General features: G+C 39.9%; 1 protein-coding gene across 1 annotated transcript in view; it reads right to left on the minus strand.

Moving 5' to 3' along the window:
* LOC107781762 (protein ARABIDILLO 1-like) overlaps positions 1 to 24,941 on the minus strand; it is a 33,225-nt gene extending 8,284 nt beyond the window's left edge. Inside the window, exons 1-5 of the mRNA XM_075217392.1 lie at positions 22,605 to 24,941; positions 22,178 to 22,336; positions 22,024 to 22,107; positions 21,758 to 21,889; positions 21,000 to 21,127 (exon numbers count right to left, since the gene is read on the minus strand). Coding sequence (XP_075073493.1) covers positions 21,000 to 21,127; positions 21,758 to 21,889; positions 22,024 to 22,107; positions 22,178 to 22,336; positions 22,605 to 23,945 — 1,844 coding nt within the window. The 5' untranslated portion in view covers positions 23,946 to 24,941. The remainder of the gene's footprint in view (positions 1 to 20,999; positions 21,128 to 21,757; positions 21,890 to 22,023; positions 22,108 to 22,177; positions 22,337 to 22,604) is intronic.
* Positions 24,942 to 27,806: the final 2,865 nt, after the last annotated feature.

Below are 27,806 nucleotides of genomic sequence, written 5' to 3' on the forward strand. Positions count from 1 at the left end.
ATTCCTAATTATATTGGGATTGAAAGAGAAGGGATCAAATTTTTCATCCCAATCTAGGCTGAAAAACAGGCAAGATTTGAGCTGAAGTCGTCGGAAACACACATAGCTTTGGTGCAGAGAGAAACATGGGCGACCAAATAGGATGCACCATATTGCAAAATAATAATAAGGGAAAGGCACAGGTGCAACATACGCAAGGTTCAAGTTCGACAAATCTATGCATTAATGTGGCGAATAATGAGCTGAAATCAAATGAGTCTGATTTGGCTGCACAAGTCATTTTTAATGATCTCTCGTGTGAGGCCACTCATGAAATTAGGCTGACGACTTATATTGAGGAACTGGTGTGCACCTCTTACTTGAAAGTCAAAGAATCCAATCCAGGGGATCCAATTCCCATTGCAAACCTTGAAATTATGCCACAGGCAACACATATAAGTTGCGATCAACCAAAAGGTGAAGCAGAGATAGGAATACTAGGACAGAAGGCGAGCATACCATAAACAAAAAGATGGGGAAGATAAAGTTGAAAATGCATTGGAGCACCAACAACAGTTAAAGCACTTCAACTCTATCCAAGATTGGGAAATCGAGGAGGTTACTCCTATATCAGTACAACAACACAATCTAGTAATGGATAAAGAGATGGATGCAACACTGTTGGTCCATCAAAATATGATCAAACTGGGAAAATATTTAGAGTAGATTTTCAAGGCCATGAAGAAGAAGCATTGGAGTTACTAATACAAATTGACAGTTGCAGACAAGTTAGAAGAGTGGAGACAGAGATGGAGGTGAAGAAACAAAGATTCAAAGGCTCACTGGAATTAAAAGGATTAACCTCCTTTGATGTCAAATTCAAGAGTGATGGGAAAAGGAGTAGGGGAAGATATCTATCTATTATTGCAATATGAAGATCAATTTAATTTCATGGAATGTAAGGGGATTAAATGACAAGAAGAAAAGGGAGATCATAAAAAGTCAAGTGCTGAATTGGAAGGCAAACATTATCTGTATGCAGGAGACAAAAGTGGATGGGGATATCAAGGAAATAGTCAATCAAATTTGGGGTGGGAGATGGGTAAAGTACGCATGTTTAGCAGCTAGCGGTACGAGAGGGGGATTTTGTTATTATGGGATTGCAGAGTATGGAAAGGGGAGGTGTTACAAACTGGTGCATATACTTTGACATGCAAGTTCGAGGCTCTTTTACAGAATTTTCAATGTCATATGACAGGAGTGTATACTCCAAATTGCAGAATAGAAAGAACAGTATGGAGAGAAATTGGTGCAGTGAGGGGATTGATGGAAGGCCCTTGGGTAGTCTGTGGTGATTTCAACATCACAAGGTACCCTTCTGAAAAACGGGAATGCTCGAGGAGGTCCAGAGAGATGGTGGAATTCTCGGATTTTATAGAAGACATGGAGTTGATAAATCTTCAACTCGAATGAGGCTACTATACTTGGTTCAAAGGGGATAATCATACAACCGCTTCCATAATTGATAGATTTCTCATTTCAGAAGAATGAGATGAAAGCTTCAAAAATATCAAGCAAACTCTCCAACAAAGGATGATTTCTGATCATTCACTAGTGGCTCTATGATGTGGTGCCTAGGAACAAGCTAAATCATACTTTAAGTTTGAAAATTGGTGGCTGAACGTAGAAGGTTTTGATGACAGAATTAGAAACTGGTGGACATCTTTCGAATTTCCAGGAAGACCAGACTATATTTTAGCCTGCAATTTAAAAGCTCTCAAAGGCAAGCTAAAAGAATGGAGCAGAAGTTGTAAAGGAAATCTGGGATTGCAAAAATCAAAATTGTTGAGTCAATTGGCAGGTTTTGAGGCAACACAACAATTAAGAGCTCTGACAGAGGAGGAATCAGTGAGGAAGGCAGCTACCCTCATGGAGTTTGAGGATCACCTCAAGAACGAAGAAAGTGCATGGAGACAGAAATCAAGAGCTCCGTGGCTCAAAGAAGGGGATAGGAATACAAAGTTTTTCCATCGTACTGCCAATGCACACAAGAGAAACAGCAATATTGATCAACTAATGATTCAAGATGAAGCAGTAGAGGAGCCAGACAGAATAAAGAATGTAATCATTGAATTCTACAAGGGGTTATACACAGAATCTGAAGAGTGGAGACTGACATTCAATTTCAGAAACAATCCAAAAATCTCTGAATCAGAGAAGGAGTCTTTACAGAGTAAATTTGAGGAACAAGAAGTCCTGAGCTGTTTGAAGATGTGTGCAACTGACAAGGCCCCAGGTCCAGATGGATACACAATGGGTTTTTTCATTAAGTGCTGGGATATTTTGAAGCACGACATCATGGAGGTCTTCAACAACTTCCATTCCCAGGAGATGTTTGAGAAAAGCTTCAATGCAACATACATAGCCTTGATTCCAAAGAAGACAGGTGCGAAAGAATTGAGAGATTTCAGGTCAATCAGTCTGATAGGGAGTTTCTACAAACTGCTCTCAAAAGTCTTGACTGAAAGACTTAAGAGGGTGGTAGGAAAGCTAGTAGATGCTCAACAAATGGCTTTCATCAAAGGAAGACAAATAATAGATGCAGTGTTGAATGCTAATGAAGCTATGGATTCAAGAATCAAAAAGAAAGAACCCGAAATCCTATGCAAACTAGATATTGAGAAGGCTTATGATCATGTCAATTGGAGCTTTCTACTGAAATTGTTAGAACAAATGGGTTTTGGGCAAAAATGGATCGTTTGGATGAAATTTTGCATATCTACTGTTACATTCTCCATTCTCATAAATGGATCTCCTGAAGGTTTCTTCCATGCACACAGAGGTCTAAGACAAGGTGATCCTTTATCTCCCTTTCTATTCATTATAGCCATGGAAGGACTAAACAACATGATTAAAACGGCCAAAGTCAATGGATGGGTTAAAGGTTTCGAGATTCACAGGAATGGGGCAAGCAGTCTAGAGATCACACATCTTCAATATGCTGATGATACGCTAGTCTTCTGTGACGCTAAAGAGGAGCAACTTAGGTTTCTAAGGATCATCTTGGTCTTATTTGAGGGAATTTCCGGACTACACATCAATTGGAGAAAGAGTCATATTTATCTCATTAATGAAGTTAATAACATGGAGCAACTGACACAGACAATGGAAGGAGAAATCCCCACCAACTATATACCTTGGGATGCCTCTTGAAGCAAGATCCAAATCCAAAGAGATCTAGAATTCAGTCATTGAAAAGTGTGAGAAGAAGCTGTCAAGATGGAAATCGCAATACCTATCAATGGGGGCAGGCTAGTTTTAATCAACTCAGTATTAGACTCACTTCCTACTTACATGATGTCTTTATTCCCAATTCCTGCCGGAATCATACAGAGACTGGACAAACTCCGAAGATCCTTCCTTTGGCAAGGGAATAAGGAGAAAAAGGTCTTCCATTTAGTTAAATGGAAGACCCTCACAATGGCCAAAAAAACAAGGTGGTTTAGGAATAAGAAATTTAAAAAATCAAAGCAAGGCTCTTAGAATGAAATGGCTATGGAAATATTCTCAAGAACCTCAAATTTTATGGAGCAAAGTGATCAAAGCTAAGTACGGTGAGGAAAATAACTAGGTGTCAAACAAAGTCGGTACATCATATGAAGTTAGTGTGTGAAAATCCATCAGAGAACTTTGGCCTATAATGAAGATTCACTCTTTCATAAGAGTGAACAACGGAAGGAACACATCATTCTGGAATGATAATTGGTTGGGACATGGAAACCTAAAGGAAAGATACCCTGATATGTTTGGTTTGGCACAAAACCAACATAGGACAGTAGCTGATATGTGGAGTTATCAAGGATGGGAACTCACTCTTAGAAGACAGTTGAATGACTGGGAGATAACAAGATTAGCTGACCTCTACAAAGAGCTTGAAGCATTTAAAGGCTTACAGGAAGGGGTGGATTCACTTTGGTGGCAGAGGCACAACAGAGGGGTCTATCAGGTGAAGGATGTATATAAGATTTTGAATCAAAATGATCTTCAGATAGATGTTTGGCCATGGAAGCATATATGGAGAACAAAGATTCCATATAAGGTAGCATGTTTCTCTTGGCTACTAGCAAAGGAGATTGTATTAACCCAGGATAATCTTATAAAAAGAGGAATTTCTCTGTGTTCAAGATATTTCCTATGTGGGGAAATCGCTGAGACTGTTAGCCATTTATTTCTATATTGCAAGATAACAGACCAACTATGGAAAATCTTTATTAGTCTTAGGGGTATTTCATGGACAATGTCATGCAGGATTAATAAAGTTCTTTATAGTTGGGAAGAAGTTGGTGCTGAAGCAACTAACAGAGATAGATGGAGGACTGTCCAGGCTTGTATCTGGTGGACAGCTTGGAGGGGAAGAAATGCTAGATGTTTTGAAGATAAAAGCAACCCAGTACATAAGATCAAACTCAATTGTATTCTTCTATTTTGTTTTTGGTGTAAACAGATTTACACAGAAGATACATTGACAATCGTAGACATACTAGGATCTTGCTAGGTTGCACACCAGCACATCTACTTACCATCTACAGTGTAAATTTGGTTTTCAGTACAACCTATGTAGTGATGTTATTAATATATACAAAAGTTATCAATTCAAAAAAAAAAGATGAGAAGTTTAAAATTAAATTGTTTCTAAATACATGAAGGTGCCATTCTTTTTTAGACATATTAAAAAGGAAAGTATGCCACATAAAATGGGATACTTTCAATACATTGCCTGGGATTGCAATATATGAAACCTCTCTTGTGTGTTGTCAATAATTAAATCAAGAAATTCTCTTTCCTTTTCACATGGTATCTGAGTTTCTACAATCTTGGTAGATACCTAAGTAGTTTCTGCAAACCGAAAGATTGCCTTACACTGACCTTGATCAAAAAAGATAGCCTTACACAGACTAACCGTACAAAAAATTTCCTACTTATCGTAACTTTACAAGTATTGTCTCTGTGCAGTCATCATTTTGGCGGTACCACCTCTTTTTTAATCTTTTAGGACCACCATCCTGAGCATGGCTACGAATGTTTATTTTCAATGGACGGCAGGCAAACTTGTTTTTTCCGTGCACCTGCCATATTTGATCAGTCCACAGTTGTCTATAGTTTATGCATCAGTCCATGTTGTTGACCTTTAAAGTCAACACTTGACAGTTAACATGTCAAGTTAGCAGCATATGTATGTTGACATATAAAGTGGACAGTTCAAATTATGTACAATTAGTTATTTTTCATCATCAAACATGTCTAGTCAACATCACTTTGCTATTCTTCGACACTCATCATGCAGTCAGCGTGCCACCGCCATCAACTTTATGCCAACATACAGTCACCGTGCAGCGACATGCCACTAGCCCCTCATTAGTGCCAAAGCTTCACCTAGCAACATCTTATTTTTTGGTCAACACCTAGTCGCCATCCAGCACACAAAGCAGAGAAAGCTACCATTTCGAGAATGCAGGTAAGGTTGGCTTACTTGCTATCCTAGTAGCGTAGGTAAGCAGCAAAGGAGGAAAAAACAATTTAGACAATACTACAGTAAAGACGCATTGGGGGAAGCTGGTGAAGCTTTTAGAAGGCAGACCATTGTATAGAAATACTCCCTCCGTTTCATACTAAATGAGGTACTTTCCTTTTTAGTCTGTTCCAAAATAAATGACATATTTCTAAATTTGGAAATAATTCAACTTTAAACTCTTTCATTTTACCCATTTACCCTTAATGAGAAGCTTTTATAGTCACACAAATGTCATGACCCCACAAATTTTTTACCCCTTAAGCTTTTGAGACCACAAGTTTCAAAAGTCCTTCTTCTTTTTTCTTAAACTCCGTGCCGAATCAAACTACCTCATTTAATATGAAACGGAGGGAGTATCAATTTACCAGTCATGAGCTATCTGAAGCAATAAACTATGTCGCAGGGTTGTGAAAAGCGGGCGCTTCCTCGCTTAAAGCGAGGTGACCCATCCATCGCTTCTGCTATCTGAAGCGTAGCAAGTATTCAAAAGTGGTCGCTTCCCACTAAAAAGGTAGAAGCGACGATGCAAAGCGAGGCGATTGAAGCGAGCGCTTCTCTGTTTTAAAGGGCTGCCAACCATTTTAATTAAAAAACCTGTTCTTTTATTAAAACATATCGACCAGCAGCAAGCCAGCAACAGAGAAAGAAAGAGGCGACTAGGGTTCCAAGTTTTCTACACATTTCAACTTCAAGATCATCAAGTTTGGTCCAGGTATGTGATTTCTTCTTCCTTTTTTGATAAGGTAAATTGTATTAATCAAAAGGGAGAGAACTCCTGTACACAGGAAGTATACCAAAAAGTAGAGAATTTACATCAGAACATGATTCTCTACAAACCCAATCTTCTATACAAGTAGGGGCTATATGAGTGCACCAAAAAGCTATCAAAGATAAAAAATTATTCTTAAGATGTGAAAAAGGAGACTCAATCCCCTCAAAAGCTCTCCTATTTCTCTCCCCCCAAACTATCCACATGAGAGCTAACGGGGCGAACTTCCACGCCTTTTGCTTTCTTCTTCTACGGAAACCGGCCCAGCTATATAACATTTCCTTTACAGTGCTTGGCATCACCCATTGAACACCAAAAAAATTCAGGATCGCCCTCCACAAAGCCGAGGACACAGGGCAATGCAACAAAAGATGATCAACTTCTTCCTGTGAGCTTTTACACATATAGCACCAACTAACAAGTATAATTCCTCTCTTTCGCAGATTCTCAACAGTCAAAATTACTCCCCTTGCCGCTAGCCATGCAAAAAAGCACACATTTGTGGGCACCTTAGGAATCTAGATCGAGGAATATGGAAAAGAGGCCTCCTATCTCACCAACATACTCTGGTAAAAGGACTTTACGGTGAACAAACCATCGCCACGCAAACCCCACCTCCAAGAATCACAAGATGGCTGGGGCATGTCTTGCCCATATAGCAATGTCAATAAATCTTGGAGCTCCGCAATCTCTCAATCTTGTATGTTCCTTCTAAATGAGAGGTCCCATACTACCTCCCCTTCGAGCTCCTTACGAATCTGTTGGACCATCAATTTCTTCTGGTTTGAAACTCTGAAGACGTGGTGAAGGAGACCTCAGAGTATCCTCTCCACACCACCTATGATTCCAAAAGCGGATTCTCCTTCCATCTCCCACCCTGTAAGTGATGTTGCCACTGAAGGATTCTCAATTCTTCATGATGCTCCTCCACATGCCACACCTGAAAGGTGTTGTGATTGCCTTGGTCCTCCAACCCGCTCCCGTGGAATCGTACATTTTTACTATGACCTCCCTCCATAGAGCATGCTCTTCTACCCCGAATCTCCACAGCCATTTCCCCAACAAAGCTCTGTTGAATACCGTAAGATTTTTTACTCCAAGTCCACCCCACTTCTTTGGGGAAGTGACTGTCTGCTAATTTACTAGATGATATTTTCTAGTTCCATCCGCTGCATCCCAAAGAAAATTCCTTTGAAGCCGCTCCAGTTTTTTTGTGATGCTCACAGGAGCTTGCACCAGGGACAGGTAATAGGTGGGCATACTCGATAAAGTGCTTTTTCCGCCTTTTGACAAGTATCGTTTCTGTCAGCCTGCTAATCTTTTTTCAACCCTTTCGATCACTGGATTCCAAACCGTAGTATCCTTATGCGAAGCGCCCAATAGGAGACTCAGGTAAGTAATGGGAAGGAAGCCCACCTTACATCTGAGAACATAAGACAAAGCATCAATGCTAGCAACCTCACCCACCGGAAAATCTCACACTTGCCGAGGTTGATTTTGAGACCTGATACTATCTGAAACCACTGCAGGACCTGCTTCAGCTAGGTCAACTGATCCATATCGACATCATAGAAAACCAGGGTGTCATTCGCAAAAAGCAAATGAGAGACTCTTCGAGCACTGGCCACCTCGATCGGAGCTGAGAATTCCTCTCAAGAAGCCTTCACCCACCGCACGATCCATCATTTTACTCAGAGCATCCATCACTAGAATGAATAGCATGGGGATAGAGGGTCTCCTTGCTTGAGACCCCTGGAGCTGCCAAAGAAACCACACAGGCTACCATTAACCAGGACAGAGAATCTGACTGAGGAAATGCAGAACTTGATCCATCCCCTCCATTTTGCCCCAAACCCCATCTGCGTCATAATGAAATCCATGAACTCCCAATTGACATGGTCAAAAGCCTTCTGAAGGTCCAACTTGCATAGTAAGCCGGGATCTCTATTTTTCCTTCTGGAGTTTACAAGCTCATTTGCCACCAAAGCGGCATCCAGGATCTGCTTACCTTCCACAAACGCATTCTGGGACGACGAAACAGACACGTCAAGCTTCTTGAGTCTGTTGGAAAGCACTTTAGAAATAATCATGTAAATGCTCCCCACGAGACTAATAAGCTTGTAGTCTCTGATACAAGATGCACCTTCTTTCTTAGGCACAATAGTAATAAAAGTAGCATTGATACTTCTCTCGAAAACACAATTCACATGGAAGTATTCAATGGTTTCCATTAACTCTCCCTTAATGGTGTCCCAACAGAGCTGGAAGAAGGCCAAGGAGCAGTGTTTAGAAAAGCGATCGCTTCGTCGCTTAAAGCGCGAAGCGACGCGAAGCGACAGTGTATCGCTTCTGGCTGCTCGAAGCGATGCGATCTTGAAAAGCGCGCGCTTCACTAGCTGAAGCGATGAAGCGAGAAAATCGACGAAGCGATCGCTTCTTTTACAAAAGCGCACTGGCCCTTTTTTAAAAAAGAAAAACTTGGGGTCTGTTTTTTAATTATACAAAAAAGACCCCTAAATAGTCACAACAGACCACTGCTTCTCCCGTCAAAACAGAGACATCAACAAAGGGCTAGGGTTGACCCCTTCTCTCTCAAGCTCGAGCTCGATCACTGTTTCTCCAGTCCAGGTAATTTCTTTCTCCGTTCTTCTTCATTTCTTTTTCTCCTTTCTTCTTCTCCTTTCTTATTTTTCTTCTGCTTCTGCTGCTTCTTCTTCTGCTTATTTTTCTGTTGCTTCTGCTTCTTCTGCTGCTTCTTCTTCTGCTTCTGCTTCTTCTGCTTCTGTTGCTTCTTTTTCTGCGTTTGTTTCTGCTGCTTCTGCTTCTTCTTCTGTTTCTGTTTCTGCTTTTGCTTTTGCTTCTGCGTTATTATATTTCAGCATATAAAATAAATTATATATGTATTATTTTTAGTTTATGTGATTTTTTAAATGTTTTTTTCAGTTTATATAATTAATTATTATATATATTATTATTATATGTATTTTCAGTTTATTGATTATGTTTTTTTTCTTATATCTTAAATAATAAGGATATTAAAATGTCTCAAAGTTCGAAAGAGAAAGACCCGGCTTGGCAATATGGCGAGAGAACTAATGAGAAGAATATAAATGTTGTATGCAAGTTTTGCAACAAGATTACAACGGGTGGCATTTATCGCTTTAAATACCATCTAATTGGTGGCGATAGAAACATCACAAGTTGTCCGAAATGTCCACCGGAGGTGAGGGAAGAAATAAAGAATTTTGTTGAGAAGAAGAAGGAGCAAAAAAATCAAATGGTGACCAATCTTGATGATGATGATGATGATATTGAAGAATTGTCACTTCCAACAAAACGGGGAAGAGATGGGTCAAGCCATGGATCATCGACTAAAGGTCCTATGGATTGCTACTTTTCAAAGAAGCCGGGAGCAAAGGGCGGTGGAAAAGATGTACAAAAAATTGCTAAAGACATTTTGAGGGATCGTGCGGTTAGAGCTTTTGCACGATGGGTCTATGATGCTGGGCTCCCCTTCAACTGTGTCAACTATGACATTTTTGGAGACTTTATTGAGGTCGTTGGTCAATACGGACCTGGAATGAAGCCTCCCACTTACCATGAAATAAGAGGTCCTTATCTAAATAAGGAAGTGGAGGAGACTAATAAAATTGTTGAGGAGCATAAAGTTGTGTGGAACAAGTACGGCTGCTCCATTATGATGGATAAGTGGACGGCAAGAACGGGGAAAATGATTATTAATGTGTTGGTAAATTCTCCCCGGGGAAGCTTGTTTCTTGAGTCCATTGATGCTAGTGACTCATCCACTGACCACATCAAAATGTTCACCTTGTTTCAGAATACCATCGAAAAGATTGGTTCAAGCAAAGTTGTTCAAGTGGTCACTGATAATGCAAGTGAAAATAAGAAAGCAGGTGGCATGATTGAAGGAGCGTACAAGAATGTCTATTGGACTCCATGTGCGGCTCATTGTATCAACTTGATGTTCGAGGACATTTTCAGGGAAAAACCCTTCTCTACAGTTTTTGGCCAGGGCGTTAGGTTACATTCTTATATTTCTCAGCGGCCCTTGTTATTGAATATGATGAGAAGATTCACCATGCAAAAAAAATTGGTGAAACCGGGCAAGACAAGGTTCGCCACTGCTTTCTTGACTTTGCATAGTATCCACTGTCAAAAAAACAATTTGAGAAAGATGGTCACTTCAGAGGAATGGAGCAAGAGTAAATTTACAAAGGAAAGTGCGGGGAAAGAGGTTGCACGCATTATTCTTTCTTATTCTTTTTGGAATAATGTCCTTCATGCTCTTAAAATTGGTGGCCCTTTGGTTAAAGTACTCTGTTTGGTGGATGGGGAGCAAAAACCATCAATGGGCTACCTCTATGAAGCTATGGATAGGGCCAAGGAGGCTATTCAAGCATCATTCAGTGATGAGCAGAAATATGCAAAGGTCTTTCAGATCATTGATGCAAGATGGGATGAGCAACTTCATAGACCTTTGCATGCAGCTGGACTTATTCTGAACCCATCACTCTTTTATGAGCAGCATGAGAAGAATTCATTGGCTAAAGAAGTGTGGACAGGATTCCATCAGGTTGTTATCAAGTTGAACCCAAATGAAGACTTGCAAGAAAAAATAGTAGATCAGCTTGCTATTTACAAGGCAGCTGAAGGACTTTTTAAGCTTCGACTTGCTATTAAACAAAGAACGACGAAGTCACCAGGTGACCAAGTGTTTCTATATTTTATAGCTCTAACTTCAATGTATTCTTTATACTTATTAACTCTTGAACATTTTTTTTTTGACTTCTATAGTTGAATGGTGGGACCAATATGGTGTAGAGACTCCGGAGCTACAGGCTTTCGCCATCAAAGTTCTAAGCTTAACTTGTAGCTCATCCGGATGTGAAAGGAACTGGAGTGGTTTTGAACACGTGAGAAATAAAAAGAATTATTTCGTACTTTGAGATAAAGTAAATTATATCTCAATTGTCCAAACTCCTACTAATTAGTTGACACATCTTTTTTGCAGATTCATACAAAGAAAAGGAATCGACTAACCTTGAAGCGCCTCCATAATCTAGTGTTCATAAAATACAATAGAGCATTGAGGCGTCGCTACAACCACCGCAATATAATTGATCCAATTCTTTTGGACAATATTGATGAGGCTAATGAGTAGCTAACCGGAGTCCCCGAAAATTGTGAAGATGAAGAAGTATTTGAAGGCGACTCCGATTTCACTTGGGGTGATGTTGCGGTTGGTAGTGGAGTTGGGGAAGATCCTTATGGTTTAAGGAGATATACTCCAAGTTCAAGCTCTATTAGGAAGGGAAAAAGTGTGGCTACTACAAGTCGATCCCTATCCCTAATTGATGAAGATGAAAGTGATCATGAAGAGGAGGGGGAAGAAGAAGATGACGAGCAATATGAAGATAATAGAGGAATTCAAGATTTTGACAATCTTGAAGAAGAAGAAGAGTAGAAGAATAAGATGTTGATTCTAGTAATTTAGTAGCTTTGATTTTACTTGTCATATGGTTTGTGGATGGTTTGTGGATGATTTGGTGGTACCTAGTACCTACTTTTAAGTATTTAAATTGAAGTTTTTGATTATTTATAATTTTACATTATGTTTTTTAAGAATTGCGCTTCACTTTAATAAAGCGTGCACTTCGCTTTGCGCTTCGCTTTTGAAGCGAGGCGAGCCCTTGTCGCTTTTTTGCGCTTCGTGCTCTCAAAAACACTGCCAAGGAGAAACCATCAGGGCCGGGGGCCTTATCACCAACACAACTCGACACAGCCTCGTGCACCTCCTCCTCCTCGAAAGCCCTTTCTAGCCACTCACTGTCTCCCTCCCCTATGTGGTTGAACTCTATTCCCCCCAAAGTCAGCCTCCAACTAACGTCCTCTTTGTATAAGTTCTCATAAAACCCCACTATCGCCCCTTTTACCTCCTCCTCTCCCTCAATCCTCACCCCATCCACAACTAAGGACTCTATGGAGTTTCTCCTTCGATTTGCAACCGCCACCCTGTGAAAAAATTTGGTATTCAAATCCCTCTCCTTTAACCATAGTGTCCTCGATTTTTGCCGCCAACTAGTCTCCTGAGCTATTGCTAATTCGACTATTTCCCTCTTAACCTCTCCCAATCTCTCTTTCTCAAATTCATCTAACTCCCTCGCCCCTTCCCCTCTCTCTAATTCCCCCAATTCATGCATAAGCTCCCTCATTTTAACCTTTACCCTCCCAAAAACCTCCTTATTCCACCTAATAATATCTCCCTTGAGCAATTTAAGTTTCTTCGAAAGACGGAATGAGGGTGTCCCTAATACCCCGTAGCTTGTCCACCATTCTTTCACTTTGTCACCAAATCTTGGCACTTTCAACCACATGTTCTCGAATCGGAAGGGAGCACACACCCCCTCCCTCTGCATCCATCTAGCAAGATAGGCAAATGATCCGAAGTCAGCCTAGGTAAAGGAATCTGCAGCACATTCGGCACCAGCTCATCCCAGGAGGGCGATATCAAAAATCTATCAAGTCTAGACCTTGAGTTGAAATCCTCCGCCTTGGCCCAAGTAAACCTTTCAAATGACAGAGGAAGATCAATGAGAAAGTGATCATTGATGAAGTCAGAAAACTCCTCCATGGCCCTCGAAATCAGACTACACCCTAATCTCTCCTCCGGGAGTCTAATAGTATTAAAGTCTCCCCCTAAAACCCATGGAATGTCCCATTCCCCATCATATTGGCCAGTTCCTCCCGGAAAAATACCTTGGACCCTTCTCCTACCGGTCTGTACACTCCCCCAAATCCCCACTCCACCCCACTCACTCTATTTTTGACAAGAGCTGCTAAAGAAAAAACTCCCTTCTTAATCTCCTTTACCTCCAAGCTTCTATCATCCCACATTAGAAGAATGCTCTCGGCACTTCCCGCTGCTGGAACCCAGTCATATTTTACCCAACTACCTCCCCAGACACTCCTCACAATCACATCCAACAAAACTCCCATTTTGTCTCCTAAAAGCAAACTAGGTTAGCACCTCACTCTCTAACTCTCACTTTGATGATAGCCCTTTGGTTTGGGTCATTCATCCCCTCACGTTCCATGAAAAAATCTTAACTTCCATAAGAAACAATATCTTCTTTCTCCCCACCCCCTCTAATCGAACTCTCTTCCTCCCTGTCACACACCCGGCCCCTTCTCTGGTACACCACTACACCCCTAAATTATTTTGCTTAACACCTTGACCCAACTCCCTCCCTGCACCATCATAAAAAGATTGTTGTTCAATCTCCCTCAACAGTTCTAACACCCTATCTTCCTTCCCCTCAAAAGAAACACCTAGAAACTTCCCAAAGTTCAATAGTTTATCCTCCATCCAGAAAGACATATCCCCTCCTCCAATCCGTGACGAAATTGGACAGGCGTCTTCTATATGAACCATTTCCTTGCTCCTACCGGAGGAATACAAGACCATAGCATTGCTAGCAATAGGAACTTTATGTGCCGAAAGGATCTCACCATTTCCTTGAGGGGTATCAACCTCTGAAATTAGCACCCAACTGTTATAGGAATGACCAGAAACACCAATAGGGTAGCAGGAAGGAGGAGAGCATGAAACCCTTGGCGGCATCTTAACTGGAAATACTGGTCCGGCACTAACATCAGCTGGGGCATGCTCAACAATCTTCCCAGAAGAAGAAGAAGCTTGAAGTGTAGCCTCAATACAACTAAGCCCAGAGCAGATAAGGGGGCGCGATAGAGCTGGGTCATCAGAGGCGGGAGGTCGTGGATAACAGCACCATCTATAGTCGGTGCTGCCCCTGAAGCAGCGGCCATCGAAGAGGGGCGCAGGTCACTAGAGCTCGGTAAAGAAATACCATTGTGTGTAGCACCATTGGCGGAAGAAGGAAGAACGACTGTTCCCATATGCTTAGGAGCCTTATCAGATGCAGCTTTGAAATAATATGGCCCTTTAGGATCAATTATAGAATTGGGAAAAGTTGTTGGGCCCATGTAAGGAGGCCCAGGCTTATACTTGCTGAAATCTTGCCTGGCCCCAGGATAATTAGAAGAGGACCGGCCCATTCTGCATTTCCAGCCCACATCACTAACCCATTCACGTTTTTTCCTCCTGTTGAAATTGTCTTCTTCTTCCAAAATCAAACCTCCCATCTCTTCTCGATCTAACGTCTAATTCCGGCTTAATCCACTGATCCGGTGAGCCCTCCCCTCCCCTCAGAGACTGATTTCCCCTCCTCTCCCTTCTATTTGACCTTCCCTTTTCTTCCGCCACTATCTCAGGCATAAAGATAGGGTGAAATTTAGGGCTCAACCAAACCCTATAACTTAAGTATCAATCTTCCACCACAATGGAGACAGGGATTTTGCCCTCTTTCCTCACCACAATCCTCACTCGCGAGAGATCGTGTAAGCTGCAAGCGACATCAATAAAACCCCCACAGATTTCCCCAATCTTCTTGAATAAGTCAAGACACCAAAGATGCACCGGGAGACCCACCATGTTGACCATCAATGATTCGCCGGTGAAACAAGGGTTTAGACACCCATCGTGCTCCACCCATATGTCTAGCTTTAATAAGTTCCCATCGAACCACTTGTTTCCTCTTACAAGAATTTCTAAAGCTTGAGACTCGTCAACAAAACGAAAGAGATATTGTGTGTCCCCCGGTTGCGATATTTTCAGCCCGTCCTTAACGTTCCATGCCCCTGCTGCCCAGTTCCTAACAGCCTTTGAAGAACCAACCATTTGGAGAAAGACCCAATCAGACAAGATTTCAAAAAGGCCTTGCGCATGAGAGTGTGCTCCTCAGATAGCGAGAAGTGCGGCTCTTGCCCTACGTCAAGCTTTCGATGGCATCTTCCCCAAGTTCTAGGGCTGGCCAAGAGGCAGCTTTGATGAAAGACATGTTTTCCCGTTTTCTAGATTCTAGAGAGAAGTAGGAGTTTCTCTCTGTAGAATCCATCATATTCTAGATGCGATTGTCCCAAAAAATAAAGGTGAGAACTAACCCGAAAAACCTCAAAGGTTAGAAAAATTAGTAGTCACGGTGGGTGGAAAACAGATTATAGGAAGGGAAATTTTCTGGTACTGAACAACGGAAACAGTCGCCGGATTCTGGGGTTTAATGGCCGGAAAAAGAAAGCGGATTTTGGTGAAACTGAGACGGGAAGGCTTGGAAAAGCCTCGAGAAGAAGCTGTCAGAAGAAAAAAAAATTGAAAGTCACCGAAAGATGCCACACGCGCTTCTTCTTCTTCTTCTTTCATTGTTTCAGCGTCCAAATAGCAGCGAAATGCTAGTGAATTTTTTTTTTCCCTTCAGTTCTTCTTTCTCATTCTTCTCCTCTTCTTCTTCTTCATTTTCTTGCACTGTTTTTTCCTTTGAAATGCTGCCCATTTTTTAACAGACCCTTCCTCTTATTTTTATATCCTTTATTCTTAGTTCTTATCGCCTTTCTTATGTGTTATGTAGTTGTTCTTTTAATGGCACCAAAAAAAGATAGGAAAGACCCGGCTTGGGCTTATTCTGCAAGAGTTAGCGAGACCAACAAAATGGCAATTACATGTCACTTTTGTGACAAGATTTCGTCAAAAAGCGCATCTAATCGGTGGTAATCCAAATATCGCGGCTTGTCCTAAAGTTATGTCGCATGTGAAGGAAGAATTGAAAGCATCCCTTCAAAAAAAAAGAGTTAAAGACTCAAATGCTTCATGAACAAAAACTGCATAATCTTGATGATGGCGATGATGAAATAGAAGAAGGTGACGATGCTTCGTCGCTTCCATCAAAACCACAAAAACGGGGAAGGATGCAAACATTGTCTTCTAGTTGTGGATCTACTGGCAAGACCAAAGGTCCTATGGATTGTTATTTCCCACAAAAATCATGAGATAAGGGAGGAAAAAGTGGTAATCCTCAAATTGATGCCAAAGCGATTTTGAGGGATCGTGCAGTTGCAATGTTTGCGCGGTGGATGTATGATGCAGGTCTTCCTTTTAATTGCGTTAATTATACTGACACTTTTTCTGCTTTTATTGAGGTTGTAGGCCAATATGGTCCAGGAATGAAGCCTCCAACTTATCATGAAGTTAGAGGTCCATATCTAAAAAAAGAGGTGGAAGAGACTAACAAAATCGTAGAGGAGCACAAAGTAAAATAGAGCAAGTTTGGTTGTTCCATTATGATGGATAAGTGGACGGCAAGAAATGAAAAAATGATCATCAATATCTAGGTGAATTCTCCTAAGGGAAGCTTGTTTCTTGAGTCAGTTGATGCAACCGACTCTTCCACTGATTCAACCAAAATATACTCCTTATTCAAGAGTACAATACTCTATTGGAGCAGAAAATGTTGTTCAAATTGTCACGGACAACGTCAGTGAAATGTTAAAGTTGGTGATTTAATGTCTGTAGGGTACCCGCATATTTATTGGACTCAGTGTGCAGCACATTGCATTAATTTGATCTTCGGCGACATTTTCAAGGAAAGACCCTTCAGTTCAGTCTTTAATCAGGCAATTAGAGTGCATTCCTATATTGTTCAAAAGGCCTTTGTTATTGAATATGATGAAATGATTCACTAAACAAAGAATCTTGGTGAAACCTGCAAAGACAAGATTTTGCTACCGCTTTTTTGACTTTGCATAGAGGTATGAGCAAAAAAGCAATTTGAAGAAGTTGTTTGTTTCAGATGAGTACACTAATAGTGCCTATGGAAGGGAAGCTCGAGGGAGAGAATTTGCAGATATTATACTTTCTACTTCATTCTGGAACAATGTGGTTCATGCATTGAAGATTGGTGATCCTTTAGTTAAAGTACTTCATTTGGTGGATGAGGAGCAAAGGCAACCAATGGGCTATCTTTACGAAGCAATGGATAGGGCAAAGGAGGCTATTCAAGACTCTTTTAGTGATCAAAGAAAATACAAAAGAGTCTTTGAGATCATAGATAAAAGGTGGAGCGGTCAGGTTCATCGCCTTTGCATGCAGCTGCAATTGTTTTGAACCCGGAACTGTTTTATGACAATAAAGAGAGAATCTAGGAGATAAAGAATTGGGGAAGGTATACATTGAATGTATTGAGAAGTTGATACCTGATTTATCCGTGCAAGATAAAATAACTGAGCAATTTAGTACTTATAGGAATGCTGAGCAACTTTTTGGAAAAAACATGGCGATTAGACAAAGAAAGATGAAGTCACCAGGTGAACGAGTGCTTATATGTTGCTTTATAGTTAATAAGTTATTTCTTTATCAATATTATGTTTTGAATTTTTGTTCTGCTTCTACAGTTGAATGGTGGAAGCAATATGACCATTCCACTCCAGAATTACAAAAGTTTGTCATCAAAGTTCTAAGTCTAACATGTAGCTCATCCGGGTGTGAAAGGAATTGGAGTGTGTTTGAACATGTAAGAACTAAAAAGAAAAATTTAGTACATTGAGATAATTAAATTATTGTCTCAATTGTCTTAATCTTACTAATTACTTATTATTTGCAGATTCATACCAAAAACAAGAACAAACTAACCTTGAAGCGTTTTAATTACAACAGAACATTGAGGCATCGTTACAACGCTTGCAATGTAATTGATCCAATTAGTTTGGACAATATCGATGATGCTAATGAATGGCTAATTGGAGTCCCGGAAGATCATGCAGATGAAGAAGTATTTGAGGAAACTTCTGATTTCACTTGGGGTGATGTTACAGAGGTGCGTGGAATTGGGGAGAGGATTTATGGTTTGAGGGGGAGTACCTCAACTTCAAGTTCACAGAGGAAGGGAAAAGAAGTAGCTACTTTGTCCCTAGTTGATGAAGAAGAAGAAGTTGAAGAAGATGACGAGCAATATAATAATGATAGTGGAATATAAGAATTTGACAATCTTGTAGAAGAATAGGATGCTCATTTATGCTTTAATTGATGTTACTCTTTAGTTTTTACATTGGAGTATTGAACATTTGCTTACAATTACATGTGTTGTCTATGCAGTATTTATTTTAATATTTTTTTTTTAAATTCCGCTTCACTTCAAAAAAGCGAGCGCTTCGCTTCTCGCTTCTTGCTTTAAGCGAAAAGGGGCTTGTCGCTTCCTCGCTTCACGCTCTTCACAACACTGCTCTGTCGTAAAAGTTTTCTAATATCAGCTCTTCTTTGAGTGACTATCTATTAGAAACTTGCCATGGTACTAGGTCCACTATCTCCAATTTATTCACGCATAATGTTTCTCTTCTATTGGGCTAATGGTCGTGACTCGTCACCTTCTTTCTGCTTATGGGTTTGACCTTTTTTCTAGTCCATACGACTAGCTCCATCACCTCCACTATTCACACTAGTATTTCTCTTCTACAAGAGTAATTGTTTTTACGTGATCGTCACCTTCTTTCTGCTTCTGGGTTTGACCATTTTTCTAGTCCATAAGACTAGCTCCATCACCTCCACTATTCACACGCGTAATTCTCTTCTACAAGTTCACCTTCTTTCTCTACTCCTGGCTTCAACCGCTTTTCTTGATTTTTAAACTATAGTTTGTCTATCGTTCAAAATAACAGCTTTAATTTCCAATTCAATTAGTCAACTCAAAGTGGTGCCTTCAACTTCAAGGTCATCTCAGGATGATCTGGGTCAATCACTTGTATCTCAGCTACGGGTTCATTACAAATTTCCTCGCTCTTATTATTAAGCCCAAATCTCTGCTCGCTATTCCTCCATTTTCTTTTCCTGACCCAATGTTGTGTTTCATTTGAACATAATAGTTGTTACACCCCATTGTATGCGCATGCTCAATGTTTTCTTACAAGTCGTCAACTGAATTTGTAAGCCAAAAACAAAATTACACCACTATGTTGCACGTACCGTGTAAATGTGTCATCTGTCGTAGGAAAAACTGCAGGTCGATTCTCCATCAGAATATTATTGTATATCGTTTGTAGTTTGTCAGAGATGAGTACATGCTGGTGAAATAGTTTGGGTCATCTTGTTGTACTCAGTGTTATCAAAGGCGAAAAGCGCAAAAAAGCTCTAAGATCCATTGGAGCTTTAAGTGTAAAGCGCAAATAAAGCATGAGCTTTCATGAAGAAAGGTGCAAATGAAGAAAAAATACAAATATGTATGTGTAATCCAAGACTAATAATTATAAGCATGAATAACAAATATATGGATAAAGAAATTAGAAAAATATTACAACAAAATGAACTATTAATTGTTTAGTACCGCCTCGTCAGGATTACGCTCATTGGCAAGGAAAAGTATGCCTTCGAACCTTGATGACGACACTGAAGCGCCCGCTAAGCGAGGCGAAACGCTCAACATGTTTTAAGCCTTGCTTCAGAGCTTAAGCGCGCTTTTGACAGCACTGGTTGTACTTATGTTGACTCAATTCATATCAGAAACATTTATAGGTTGTATCCCCAACCTCAAGCACAGTCGACGCTGGTAATAACTTCACTATGCATTTCACACCAACATGAACCTATCGCAAGTGAGATCCACTCCTCATTTCTTCATTTAATTTCAAAAAGACGGCACATTTCTCCCGGCGATCCAAAAATACTTTCTGACCATAACTGCGCAAATGTCCAGAAATCTTATCCAAGGATGGTTTGATTTTAGTTGTTCTCAGTGGCAAGTAATCACCGCGACCATTTTCTTCCTACCTCTGATCTCAATGGAAACTCGAATAAGTAAGATATGCATTCATTTCCTTCATCATTACTCCTATTCAACCGCGGGTTTGGAAGGGGGGGGGGATCTGCTCTCCCCATGTTCTGTCATAAGGTCTCTTAATCTTCCCACTTAACATCTATTCAGGATTCAATCTCAGCTTACTGAGCTTTTCTTATCCACAATTTGATTTCCTTCCTCGATTTTTTATCAATCACTAATTTTAATATTTTCAATTGGCCACTCTTAGATTATCGCTATTTGGTACTTTGCTTTTTTGGCATCTGTGTGATCTCCTTTGCATGGTATGTTCCTTTGTCCATAATCTTTGAGGTCCCCTATTCAGCTTGACTTTGTTCTTCCTTGACTTCCCACAAACCCATACCATGTTTATTAATTGTCTGCCACTTCCTTTATTTAGAAAGATTTCTGTCCGATTAAAGAATAAGATTTCTTTTCCAAATTTGTCATGTAGATAAAAAATATTTGTCATGTAGATGATAGATTTTTATTATACTTCACCTCTCTTATACTAAGCTTGTGTTTTTAAATATTTTACTTACTATTTTCGTTAGAGCTGGATAAAGTTGGGCGGCACCAGAAATTGCCTGGAAAAGTTTGCCAGAGAATCAATGTCTTGCTTGTTTCTATGTCTCAAGTAGTCTAGAGAGAAGGGAGAGTTTCTCTCTCCATCCTAGAAGGACCTTTGCGGAATCAATAGTTACATGCAAGAGGCGAGGAAATATAGAAATATTTCACTTCATGTAAACAATACAACAACAACCCAGTATAATCTCACTTAGTGGGGTCTGGGGAGGGTAGTGTGTACGTAGACCTTACCCCTACTCTGGGGTAGAGAGGTTGTGAGTTCGAGTCTCCACAAGAGCAAGGTGGGAAGTTCTTGGAGGGAAGAATGTCGGGGGTCTATTTGGAAACAATATTTCATGTAAACAATACACAAGTTAAATTATGGAAGACAGATTACCTGACTCCATCATGAGGAGAACGAGTAAGTTGCACAAGTGCTTCAAGAGCTCCTGCCTCTTGTCCCACTGCTGCATTGTTACTGTTGCTATCACCATGAGCAGCAAGATTTGCGAGTGCACGGGCAGCCTGGAGAAATAAAATGGATATTATCATAAAACTGACAGCATCAGATATACGAACATACTCTTCACCAAATGGTCCACAAATTGATAGCCAAAACAGCCCAACAACACTAGACACCACAATTTCAGAAACTCGTCTGTCTGTGGTGTTAGATCATACAAGTCCCAACTGGCAGATGTTGCATGTAATCACTTGCATATTAAGAAAAAGAAGGGCCAAGAGGACAGCACAATATCACAGATAACTTTTAGAATTAACAAGAAGTAGGAGGGAATTCATATTCCATTGTGCTCAGGTGTATCCTATGCAGTGGATCTGTATATGGTACATGCATGTACAAGCCACCTCCCGCGAGGTCCTATTGCAAACAAAACAACCAAGAAAATGATGTTCTAGCCTCAGAAGTACACACAGGTTCGCTAGTGACCTATCAACTTGAAAGGATGCTCTTTGGTAAAGCACAGGCATTTGATGCATATAAAAGCTTGTTCAGATTTACTCTTGCATTCAACAATTTCCATTGGATGCTCGGACCCTAAATATATGTTGGAAAAGAAAACCTAGAAACTGTCTGCTTGTTATCCTGAACAGTCAGACAAAAGTTGCTGACTTCAAAATCTGAAAGAATTGAACCTGCTCTTGAACTCCTTCAGACTTGCAGTTCTGAGCAAGCTTTACTAAAGCATGTACACCACCTACGGTCGCTACTTCCATGCTACATTTGTCATCTGCCGCCAAATTTGCTAATGCACCAGCAGCACGTTCCTAAGAGGTGGCAAAAAATAAGATAGTTACTTACAGCAACATGAGCTGATAATATTCATTTTTATGGCATAAATTGCAAGTAAGAATGCAAAGCATGAGTTTTACTTGCATATGCATATGCTAAAGGCACGTACCAGAACTCCCTCACCACCAGTGACAGACCACTTAAAGATAAGATCTACCAGAGCTTTTACACCACCAGCTTCAGCAATGGCAGCCTGCATTTGAACTTTGTTTAGCAGGAAGCAAATTGCTGAAAAACAAGACAAGCAACTATAAATTGACAACCTTATGCTCTTCCCCAACTGAGAGATTCCACAGCCCTCCAGCGGCCTCTTCTGCAACCAACCTATTCATAGACCTTGCTAAATTTGCTAGGATGCTTATCCCACCTTCCTCTGCTACAGCTTTTGCAACATTGGCGTTCACCGATAAATTTGCTATAGCCTACACGTAGAATAGAGATGCATACAGATCAATCTTCACCATGAGAGCAAAATAACTTTAGCACATTTTTGGGCCATTTATCAAGTAGTGTCAGAGGGATAAAAGGCAAGCTAATGGATGCTCTTGCAAGACAGAACTGAAATGTACTAGAGCAGCACGAATATGATCTAGCAAATAAAATTCATGAACACCTACCATAAGAAGTTATACAAAATCAAACTAAAAAGTAAGAGGTTCTTTTGACCAAAGCATTAGAAAGAAGTTTCACCTTTGCAGCTTCTGTCTGAAGCCCTTCCCGCCAAGATCTTGCAAGGTTTAGCAGGAGACCTATGCCTCCATCTCGCATAACTGCTTCAGCCCTTCCACTGTGAATACTAGCATTTTCATCATCAATGACAACAAAAGTTGCCAGGCCAGTGGCTGCCCTTTCTTGAACTTCCTCTTGAGCGCTCCGCATTAAACTAAGTAACAGATATGCACCCTGGCTAAGCCAAAAATTGTCCAACCCTTGTGGATTGCTTTCAGCAATTCGCAGAAGTGAATGGGAAAGGATCCATTCCAGCCAATTCATTACATCATCCATTTTTCTGTCCTTGGTCTTTAAATTTCTCCACTCCATAAATACATTCCTCTCTTTATTTGTAGTATCGGCAAATAGTGATGCTACTTCTTTAAAAATGTCAGTGAAAAAAGAAAGTAGTAGTTTACCTTTATGATTGTTATTGGAAACAAAGCTGGCATCTTGCTCGAGGGCTGGGCAATATAAGGCACACAAGATCTTCAAGCATGGTGAGGACGAAAACAATCTTAAAGCGGCATTAGGAATTATATCTGTTCTGGAAACATCTAAGCCCATCAGGTTAGGCAGTTTACTCCAATTCTGTAAAGCCAAACTCCATTTCATATTAGTTGTGCCAGCAACCGACAGGAAACGAAGAGACAAAACATTTCCTAAAGCCAACTCATCAACATTGAGACAATCAATGAGACCAATGTCCATTAGATTCCGACAATGCCTAGCCAATGCATTGATGGCATCTCCATCAACTTCGCGAATTCCAGAAAGTCTAAGTCTCCGGAGTTGGGGACAGCAAATGGCTATTGCTTTTATTGCATCACTGCTAATCCTTTCACAAAAATCAGGGCCAAGTTGTAAACTTTCAAGTGACTCATGTCGAGCAGCAATTACAGACAATGTAGCATCTGTGATCTTGCGGCAGTAATCGCCACTAATCTCACACAAACTCTTAGCCTGAAGCTGTATAATTGCATCTGCAGATTCAGCGCCACGAAATCTAAGTTTCTGAAGATTCCTGCACCTAGGAGCAAGAGCAACAGCAGCATCAGAATCACACTTGTGGGGACGAAGATCTAAAACCTGCCATAAGGATGGTGATACACCTAAAGTTCTCCAAGTGCGGCAGGTGGATGACAAGCTCGCTCGATCACGATAATTCAGACATGAAAATAGCTGGAGTACTGTATCATCCGGCAACCTAGTCCAATCAACTATCCCTCTCTCATCCAAAGTTAAACACTCACCAAGCTCAGGGAAATCAACCTTCTCCTGTCCCCTCCTTGCCAATTTCCTCCGAACCCTCCTGTTCATATCTAATTTGGTCTCTCACACGAACTATTTCACAAAACCAGAGTTCTTACACCACTAATAAAAGCAGACAAGGGCAACTTTCAAACACTTGCTGAGAAACAAACAATCATAAGAAACTGACAAGCGAGCGAGGAACAAATGCTTATCACACAATAAACCCTAGGAAAACCAGAAGGTGACAGCTTCACCAGCAACTAATCAGGTGCTCAAATACAGTAAGATTGGCAAAACCCCAAAAAAGCCAAGAATTCTGAGACCCTTTAATCTCAAACTAAAATCCCAAAACCAGCAAAGGATATCCCTTTGTTAACCTCAATATGCCCTAAGCAGAAACCAAACCACCAACATATAGTCACACCACAGCACAATTCAAGATTCAGCTATTACCAAAATGATCAAAACCCAGATATCACCAAATCTCCCATCTTAAATGCAAGATAATGGGCAAAGTTATAAGGTTTTTCACAAACCTTACTGATTTGGCTTTGTGGGTGTTACGGTAATAAACCCTTTTGCTTCCATACTAGGCATCAAATGTATTACCCAAATTAAGAGAATTTGCATTCAAACAAAGCTTCAGTTTTTAGCTCCAATACTATCCAAGACACAAAAATCTATACACTATGATGATGATATAGTTATATATGTATTAAGAGGTATGGATTGGAGAGAGATAAAGAGGAAGAAGAAGAAAAAAAAAGGGTCGGAGAAAATCAGATATGTAATCTAAGTGGGAGAAACTTAGAGCAACAAAAAAAAAGGAAAGCAAGCCAAACCCTCAAAGGCCAATTTGTCTACACCTCTCTATCCCTCCTTCTTCTTGTTGGGTATTTTTTGTGTTTGTATTTGTATTCCCCAAATGTAAGAACTCTACTGCAGGCAATAATAGAAAGGGAATGAGATTATCCCAGAGATTTTTGTGATATGGGGTTAAGCGGAGATACATTTGGGTAGATTGTAAAGAAGTTAGTGCTCTAGTGTTTTTCTTTCTTCTTTTTTTTCTGTTCTTTTCTTTTTCAAAATTTTCATACAACAAAAATCTGGTTAATTTAGATAAAAATTATTTTTCCCGGACTTTTATAGCAAAGCATATCAACTTACCATTCATGACATGCATTTATTAGTTTGATATAACAAAAGAACCACAACCTAATGCTTAAAGCATCTCATGTTAGAGTTACATATCAACTTATTAGATTAAGTGACTTAATAAGATTAGAATAAATATTAATTAAGTGAAATTGTGAAAGAAGTTTATATGCAAAATTCATGGTGAATTTATTGGTTTGATATAAATGAATAAAAAAGGTAGCCTAGTGCACAAAACGTCTTGCAGAATTCGGATAAGAGGCGCACCCCACGAGGATATATCTACTGATGCAAACATCAATATTTAATTTCAAAAACAACTTTAATATTGTTCTAAGGCTCACCTTCATTTGTTTAATATAGACACCATTAATTTGCTATAGAAGATACACTTCTCCGGTAATAAACAACAAGTAAAATTAGTTTCTCTAGAGACCTCTTGGACTAAAGGCATAGAAATCGAGTTGTAAAATTACTAGCATTTTATCACTTCCTAACAGCAAGAGAAAAAATAATATTATATATAGATTGCTGAGAAATCAAAGGTCATCCTGAAAACGATCAAGGTAATCGTTGCTTGTAATTTCTTTAAAAGAAATTGGCATCAGTAGGAGCTGCATAACTTTGACTGCTTGGACTTTGAATAAGGCTATTTACATAACTTTTAAAGCAACAAATGCTTCAACAATTATCAGATTCCAACAACTTAAATTGGGGAATCATAGACACAAACCAAAAAACTTAGAAATATCTAAAATCACCATATTGATTTCAGGAATATCATCTCATAACCCTCAATCATGGATGTTGCAGTATTTTCCATGAAAAGCTCTTCTTCGGGACTGACAGTAGACTAAGTAGCAAATGCTTCTTTGACAACACAAACATGTTGAGTGGCTCCAAAGTCAATCCACCACTCCTTCGGATTTCCAACCAAGTTACATTCTGAAAGCATTGCACACAGATCATCAATGTCATAACTCTTTTCCACTAGGGTTGTGCATTATTTGGGTCAAAACGAAAAATCTGAACCGATCGATGTTATTCGGATTAGTTCAGATCAGATTTCAACCCTTTGGATCGGATTAAAGATTTAATTATTTTGGATATCGGATATGATTTGGCTTAATTTAAATCCAAACCGACCCGAAATCCGAAATCCGAAATCCGAAATATAGGGTCTACATATAAAAGTAAGGGTGCCATCAGATAAATCTAGGGTTTCATTTGTCTTATTTCTCTCACATCGGCAAGTCCGAAATATATCTCTTAGAGCTTTTAGACCTAAGCCTCTCTTAGTCTCTCTATCTTCAGAACTCAGACTCCATCTCTCTATCGCTCATGCCTCTTCACTCCAATATCGTCGCTTCATCTTTGCTCTTATAGGAGAAGTTGTTTAGATAGTAAGTGCATCTAAGTATATTTTATTATTTGGCAGGAATTAGTAAAAAAAATTGGACAAGTCTTGTTTCTCTGAGTTTTCTTGCTGAGAAACACAAGTGAGGTTAATCAAGTCCTTATATTTTTGTTCTAGCTGGGTATGTAATGGTTGAAACGGTTGTGCTTTTGCCTGTTTCTCAATCCAAGTATGTTGTGATCTTACATAGTTTCCTTATCATGAAAGATTTAAGTATGGAATGTTATGTATGACTCATTAGTTTGCGGTGAAGTAGGATAGCTAACTATACTTAAAGTCATTTATTTTAGCATCTTAATATATAAGGCTTACAATCCGAGCCGTAATCCGAAATATTTATCAGATCCAAACATCAAAATTCAATCCGAACCGAATTTAATTTGGTTCGGATTCGGATTGCAATTTACCAAATCCGGAATCCGGAATTATAGTCCAAAATGTGCCAAATCTAATCCAATTTGATCCGTGAACATGCATATTCTCCATTATGTTGGTCTGTCCCTTTTTCTTGTCCTTTTTCGGGAGACGATAGTCAGGGGCTTTGTGACTAGATTTTCTATAATTATAATAGTTGCCCTTGAATGTTTTCTTGTTCTGCTCATTAGTCTGTCCAGAAGACCTCTTCATTTTCTTACTTTTTAGACCAGCGTCCTCAACGATATTTGCTCCCATAATCATTGAATTTACACGCGACTTCTTCTCAGTTATTTTGTTATCTTCCTGAATCTTGAGACGAATCACAAGATTTTCCAATTTCATTTCTTTGCACGTGTGCTTTAGATAATTTTTGAAATCTCTCCACGAAGGAGGCAACTTTCTTGAAATGCTTCATTCACTACCATATCTTCAGCATTAAGGTCATGCAAATTAAGTTGAAACTCTTGAACTTGGGTTCCAACGGTTTTGCTGTAATGACTCGGCCGGTCGTTTTAAGAATTAATGCCTTGATCCCCTATTAAATACTTTCTCCGTATTTGTTTCTATTATTTTGATTTGTCGGGATGATTCGTTGTGAGTTTTGGAGTGTTTTGGGACACTTAGTCCCTCAATGAGAGCTTAAGCTTTAAAATTCGGACCGTAGTCAGAGCAGTGAGAAGACGGTCTCGGAATGGAATTCCGTCGATTCCGTTAGCTCCGTTGAGAGATTTCGGGCTTAGGGGCATGTTCGGATTATGTTTTAAAAGTCTGTAGCTTATTTAGGCTTGAAATGCTGAAAGTTTAATTTTTAAAGTTTCCGGATCGATAGTGAGATTTTGATATCGGGGTTAGAATCAGATTCTGAAAGTTGGGATAGCTCCGTAGTGTTGAATATGACTTGTGTGCAAAATTTGGGGTCAATCAGACTTGGTTTGGTT

The sequence above is a fragment of the Nicotiana tabacum genome, chromosome 7 (assembly GCF_000715075.1).
Source record: "Nicotiana tabacum cultivar K326 chromosome 7, ASM71507v2, whole genome shotgun sequence".
NCBI classification, from domain to species: domain Eukaryota; kingdom Viridiplantae; phylum Streptophyta; class Magnoliopsida; order Solanales; family Solanaceae; genus Nicotiana; species Nicotiana tabacum.